The sequence below is a fragment of the Octodon degus genome, unplaced genomic scaffold (assembly GCF_000260255.1).
Source record: "Octodon degus isolate 3935 unplaced genomic scaffold, OctDeg1.0 scaffold00084, whole genome shotgun sequence".
In the NCBI taxonomy this organism is placed as follows: domain Eukaryota; kingdom Metazoa; phylum Chordata; class Mammalia; order Rodentia; family Octodontidae; genus Octodon; species Octodon degus.
The window spans coordinates 11,766,802-11,773,443 of record NW_004524660.1 but is presented as its reverse complement, the minus strand read 5'-3'; the positions used below and the strand labels follow the sequence as shown (position 1 = coordinate 11,773,443).

Here is a 6,642-nt window from a genome sequence, read left to right as displayed (position 1 = left end):
AGTTTTTCCTGTTTTATCTTCCAGCACATTGTTCCTGCTTTAACATTTACATCTTTAATCCATTTTGATTTTAGCTTAATACATGCTGAGATATATGGGCCTAGATTCAGTCTTCCGTATGTGGAAAGCCAGTTTTCTTAACATCATTTGTTAAAGGAGCTGTCTTTCTTCTGCCAAAAGTAAAATAACTGAGGGTGCCTGATGATTTTGCATCCTCCGTTATGTTCCATTGGTCTACATGTCTAGTTTTCGTTGTTCTATTTTATTTTGAGTGAGTTATTTTGCCATTACCCTGTTTTTATCACTGTAATTTTGTAATATAACTTGAAATCTTAGGTCTTGGTTGCCTCCTTGCTTTGCTACTTCCAGGATTACTTTTGCTATTCTAGGTGTCTTCTGGACCCATATGAATTTCAGGATTGTTTCCACTAGTTCTGTGAGGAATGCTTTTGATATTTTTATTGGAATTGCATTAAATCTGTATATTAGGTTCAAAAGTATGACCATTTTGAAAATACTAGTCCTGCCTATCCAAGAATAGGTGATAGCTTTTGGTTTTTTTTTGTTTTTTTTTAGCGTTAAAATTTACTTTTTTTTTCACTTTTCCTTTATTTAGTTTTTTAATAGATTGCAAATTGAAAATAAATTATTTACAAACATAAATGAATATAACAATACTGTCCAAAATAAAAATGAAGGAATTTACAGATCAGTCATAATAGTTCACTGTGTCAAAACCAAGAAACTTATATTCATATAATTAGATTTCTCAAAGTAGAAAGGAGTAGGCAATACATATTTAAAGATTTAAAATTTCTGAATTTAGTTCAACTTATAATACCACATTTCCAAGAAAAATGAACCCTTTGCAAAGACATTTAAAAAAAAATCATACCAAGATACACAAAAATGAAATTGCCCAAAACTTCTTGTAAAGAAAAAAATCATTAAAGCATATATATAAAAATATTAGCTATGGAAGAACAAAATTAAGTAGCATCTTATTCCACATTAGAAAGAAAAAAAAAGGACCAAGCCTGTAAGAAACTAGATTAATTACTGAGCCATCTCCCTGGCCCCTGTCTATCAATTTTATAATGTCCTCTTAGATCTTGTTTTTCGGATGTAATTTTCATTGTAGTTTCTGTTCTAGAGGTGTGTCACTTCTTTATTGGGTTAATTCCTGAGTATTTTATTTCTCTTGAAACAATTATAAATTGTGTTTTTCTAATTTCTTTCTTAGTTAATTTTGGGGATCTGCAAGAACTCTTGATTTCTGTTTGTTGACTTTGTATCCTGCTACAGTACTGAATGTGGTTATTAGTTCTAGGGTGCTCTATGTAGAGGATCATGTCACCAAATGATGATAAATTGACTTCTTCCTTTCCTATACATATCTCTTTATTTCTCTTGCCTGATTGCTCTGGCTAATATCTTTAGGACTGTGTTGAACCAGAGTGAAAACAGTGGTTATTCTCATCTTATTCCTGATTTTAGAGGGAAAGCTTTCAGCTTTCTCCCCATTTAATTTAATATGGCAGTATTAATTATGACAGTATTTAATTATGACGGTAAGTTATAAAAAGCTTTGATCAAGTTGAGATAATATACATCTATACCTATTTTCTTCAGATTTTTTTTGTATCATGAATCAGTATTAGATTCTGTCAAAGGCTTTTTTGATCTATGGAGATGATAATGGTGTTTTTCTCCTTGATTCTGTTTATGTGATAGATTACATTTATTGATTTGCATATGCTGAGCCATCCTTGTATCCCTGGAATGAAGCTAAGTTGATCCAGGATGTAGGATCTTTTTAATGATTTGTTACATTCTGGTTGCCAGTAGCTTATTGAGGATATTTGCATGTGAGTTCATAAAAGAGATTGCCTAGAGTTACCTTTTTTTGTTAAATCTCTGTCCAGTTTTAGTATCAGAATAATGCTACCTTCCGAGAATTAGTTTGGTAAAGTACTTAGTTTGGTACTCCTTTCCTTGGAGATTTTGAGGATTATTGGCATTAGATTTTCAATGAAGTTATGCTGGAATTCTATAGTGAATCCATCATTTCCTGGGCTTTTGTTTGTTGGTAGAGTTTTTATTATTATCTGTATTTTGTTGCCTGTTATTCATTTATTCAGAGATTTTATATCTTCTTTGTTCAATTTTGGTAATTCATATATGTCTAAGAATTTCTCTATTTTGTCTAGGTTCTCCAATTTATTAGAATATTTGTTTTTTAAGTAGTTACTTATATTCCACTAGGTTTTTGGTGGTGTCTGTTTTGATTCTGCGTTTTGTGTTTCTAATACTATTGAAGTTTTTTTTCCCCTCTTTTGCTTTTGATTAGTCCAACCTATGATTCTATGATTTATCAATGTTGTTTATCCAATCAATTAACCAACTCTTTTTTGGCAGAACCGGGGATTGAACTCAGGCACTTGCGCTTGCCAGGGAAGCACTTATTCTACTGAGCCATCTCCCCGGGACTGAGCCATCTCCCCGGGACTGAGCCATCTCCCCAGCTAACCAACTTGTGATTCATTGATCCTTTGTATTTTTTTTTTAAGTCTCAATTTCATTAACTTCCATTTGGCTCTCTATATCCTTCTATTAATTTCAAGTTTAGATTGTTACCTTGTTTTTCTAGGAACTTAAAATGCATCATTAGATTGCTTGGGATTGCTCACTTCGTTTAATGTATATATTCATAGCTATAGACTTCCCTCTTCATACTGCATTCTTTGTGTCCCATACATTTTGACATGTGTGCTTCCATTGTCATTTGATTCTAGAAACTTCTTTATTTCATCCCTGATTTCATCTGTGATCTATTGATTATATATTGATTATATAGTAATGTATTATTGTCATTTGTTGGTGTGTAACTTCTGTTCTTTCTTTTCCTCTTGATTTCTAGCTTCATTCTACTATGACTGAATAATATGCAGAAGATCATTTAAATTCTTTTGTATTTACTTAGGCAAGCTTTGTGACCTAAGATATGGTCTATTTTGGAATAAGTTAATGCTCTGTTGCTGTCTGTTAAATCCATTTGGTCAATGCTGTGGTTTAATTCTGCTACTTTTCAGTTTTTTGCCTGATTGAACTGTCTAGTTGTAGCAGTGTTGAAGTCTCCTTCTATGACAGTATTAGTGTCTGTCTGTCCATTTATGTCCAGTAGTTTTTGTTTTATGAAGTTTGGTATCACTATTCAAATTCTTGTTCCCTAAAAACTACTTGTATGATTTGCTTAAATGTTATTTAAATATTAACGAATTTACCACTTTTTAACATAAAAAGATACAGGCTAATAAATATTTTTTCTTCTTGATACCTTAAGGCAGAAAAGCTACACCAGCTGCTTTTAAGTATATTATAACATTAAAAGGCAAGTAAAAATAAAACCAGCCCGAGAAGTTCTGGCTCTTAGGCAGAGTCCTCTTCAGTGTATCTGTGTCCTGGCCCAAGCCAGCCTTTCCACACTTAGCTCCACCTCTGATAACTGTCACTGTGCATGAGGGTGGCTTTATGTCTCTAGTGTTTACCCCTAATCATTAGAGACGCCACGGCCTTGATCACAGGGACACTGACTCTGCTAATAAAGCGCTATGCTCTATGTTTGGATTTTCAGGATTAATGTCCGTACTGGCAGAAATAAGACCAAAGAATGACTTGGGGCATCCTTTTTGTGATAATTTGAGATCTGGAGATTGGATGATTGACTACGTCAGTGGCCGACTTCTTTCTCGATCAGGAACTGTTGCTGAGGCAAGTAGAACTATATTCTAATCCAAATAAATAATGAGAGCCATAGTAAGAATTATATTACTACACCATGTGCAGTATTTATGAAGCTTTTTTGGGAAACAATATGATAGATTTCTTTTATTTATTTTTTCTTTTATTTATTTAAATTTGTGTGTCTGGTACAAGGTCTCACTATGCAGCTCGGACTCATGGTGATCCTCCTGTTTTCAGCCTCCCAGGCACTGGGGTTACAGGTGTGCGCTACCACACCCGGACTCAGTTGCCAGCTTAGTGTGCCCAGGAGTGGGGGTGGTGCTGCACTTGGTACCAGGGATCAAACCCCAGCCCCTGAGCTTGCCTACGCAGGCGCTTAGTCCACTGAGCTGTCTCGCTGGCCCTATTTTTTAATTTAAAAAATTAAAAAATACAAAATTTCATAACAAGATGATAGGAAATTAACAGTGGTTATTTATTTTATTTGTGGTTTTTTTGTATTTAGTATGGGGTCTACAGGGCCTCACTACACAGATCAGACTCATAGTCTGTTTTCAGCCTCCCAAGCACTGGGATTACAGGTGCACGCCACCATACCCAGTCTCAGTCACCCTCTCAGTGTGCCCTGGGGATGGGGCTAGCATGGCATACCAGGGATTGAACCCTAGTCCCTCCATCTGCCTAAGCAGGCCCTTTAACCCTCTGAGCTATCTCGTCAGCCCAACAGTGAGTGTTATATTGCATATTGTTATCTTCAAAATAGTTGTTCAGATTACCAGATATGGACATGAAAAAGTTCTTCTTCCCTACATCATCTTTTTCAGTTCTAATAAGTAGAAATTCTGTTAAAGAATTAGCAAATAATAAAGCTACGTATTTATATTCACCTCTCAAAATATACCTTAAAATATCCCTAGACTGCAGACACAACAAATTAACTTTTAAAATTATATTTCTAACAGGTTGGCAAGTGGTTGCAGGCTATGTTCTTCTACCTGAAGCAGATTCCACGATACCTTATCCCATGTTACTTTGATGCTATATTAATTGGTGTATATACCACTCTTCTTGATATAGCATGGAAGCAGATGTCAAGGTATGTCCAAAAAAGCTTGAGTAAATAAGCATGTTTATGTATAAAATTAATACAGTCACTTTATACTGTTTTGAGACCTTGCACTTGTCAGGCAGGCACTTATGCTGCTAGCTATATCCCTGGCCCTGTATATACTCTTAAAAGAACAGAACATGAAGAATTGTTCATAGCAGTAGACTGAAAAAGTTTTGAAGTGGAGGTTTATCAGTATCCTCTAGTCTGGAACATAGAAAAACAAGGTTACATATTAAAAATATGTTCCAAAATTGGGCATATAGTGCCTACCTGTGATCCTGGTACTTGAGGACTGAGGTAGGAGACTCCAGTTTGAGGCCAGTGTGGGCAATATAGCAAGTTTGAAACCATGTTGGGCTGCATAGCACATTTGAGACTAGCCTGGCCTACATGACAAGATCCTGTCTCAAAAAATGAGGAAAAAAAATCAGTTCCATAAAACCGATAAAACACGGTGCATGCATATAATCCCATCATTTGGGAGGCTGAGGCAGGAGGAACATGAGATCAAGGCCATCCTGAGCTACATAGAGAGACCCTGCTATGCATGCAAAAAAAAAAAAAAAAAGTTCTGAGAAGAATCAGTTGTTTTATATCCACTTGTTCCTTGTTAAAGTTAATTGATAAAAATTTTAGAATATGTACACATAGCATTTTTCTTTATTTTTTTCTCTCTTTCATTCTTTCATTTGTTTGTTTGTTTGTTTCTTGAGATAAATTTTCACTATAGAGTCAGGCTCTCCTTGAGCCGACTTTGTAGCATAGACTGGCCTTGAACTCGAGCAGTCCTCGTGCTCAGCCTCCTAGAGTTTATTTTCATTATTTAAAAGAAAATTCATTTTGCTATTTTTGTTCATCAAAATTGCCTTTTAGAGGTGAAGCAAACAGAAAATCGTGGAGGTTTTGTTGGTGTATAACAAAGGAACATGGCTCAAGAAACCAATCACAGCCACGTGCCTATGCTTTGTTCCACTGGCTGCAGATTTTATGGAAGCCCTTGCACAAATGGCATGTGTTCAGTGTGCATAAAGAATATCTTCAGTAGGGCCAGCCATATAGCTCAGCGGATTAAAGTGCCTGCAAGCAGGTGCAGCGGCCAGGAATTTAATCCCCAGGCCTGCGATGCTGAGATGGCAATTGAGACTGGGCGTGGTGGCACACACATGTAATCCCAGTTTTTGCGAAGCTGTAAACAAGAGAATCACTTCGAGTTCGATCTAGTAGTGAGACCTTGAATACCCTGTAGACCCTTCCCTAAAATACAAAAAGGAAAAAATAAAAGGACATCTTCAAAGACAGAACAATAGTAGTGGTAGAATAAGCCCACCTGCAGCCTCTGTCAGCAGTGTCTGAGTTGTTACCGGCTCAGTGCACAGATTGCAGTGTGCCAGAAGCTCTGTTAGCACTGGCCTCTACCTCTTCCTCTGTGCGTCCAAGCTCTGTAACAAATCAGCCACTGTTAGCAGAATCTGTAGCATCTTCCCCGGTGGACAGTGCATCTGTAGACAAAGCAGCACCTCAAACTGAAGGTCTGCAAGCTTCAGTGTCAGACACAGCACAGCAGCCATCTGAAGAGCAAAGCAAGTCCCTTGAAAAACCAAAACAGAAAAAGAACCGCTGCCTGATTTGTAGAAAGAAAGTGGGGTTCGTGGGGTTTGAATGCCGCTGTGGAAATGCTTACAGTGGTGTACACTGTTACCTAGATGTTCATAATTGCTCTTACAGTTTCTTTTTTTTTTTTTTAATTTTTTTTTATTTTTTATTTATTTGAGAGAGAGAGAGAGAGA

At 36.3% G+C, this 6,642-nt stretch overlaps 1 protein-coding gene across 1 annotated transcript in view; it reads left to right on the top strand.

The window, feature by feature from the left end:
• The window catches only part of Agl (amylo-alpha-1, 6-glucosidase, 4-alpha-glucanotransferase), a 119,000-nt gene that overhangs the window by 64,178 nt on the left and 48,180 nt on the right, over window positions 1–6,642 (top strand). The window contains exons 22-23 of the mRNA XM_023721704.1: window positions 3,635–3,771; window positions 4,707–4,840. Coding sequence (XP_023577472.1) covers window positions 3,635–3,771; window positions 4,707–4,840 — 271 coding nt within the window. The remainder of the gene's footprint in view (window positions 1–3,634; window positions 3,772–4,706; window positions 4,841–6,642) is intronic.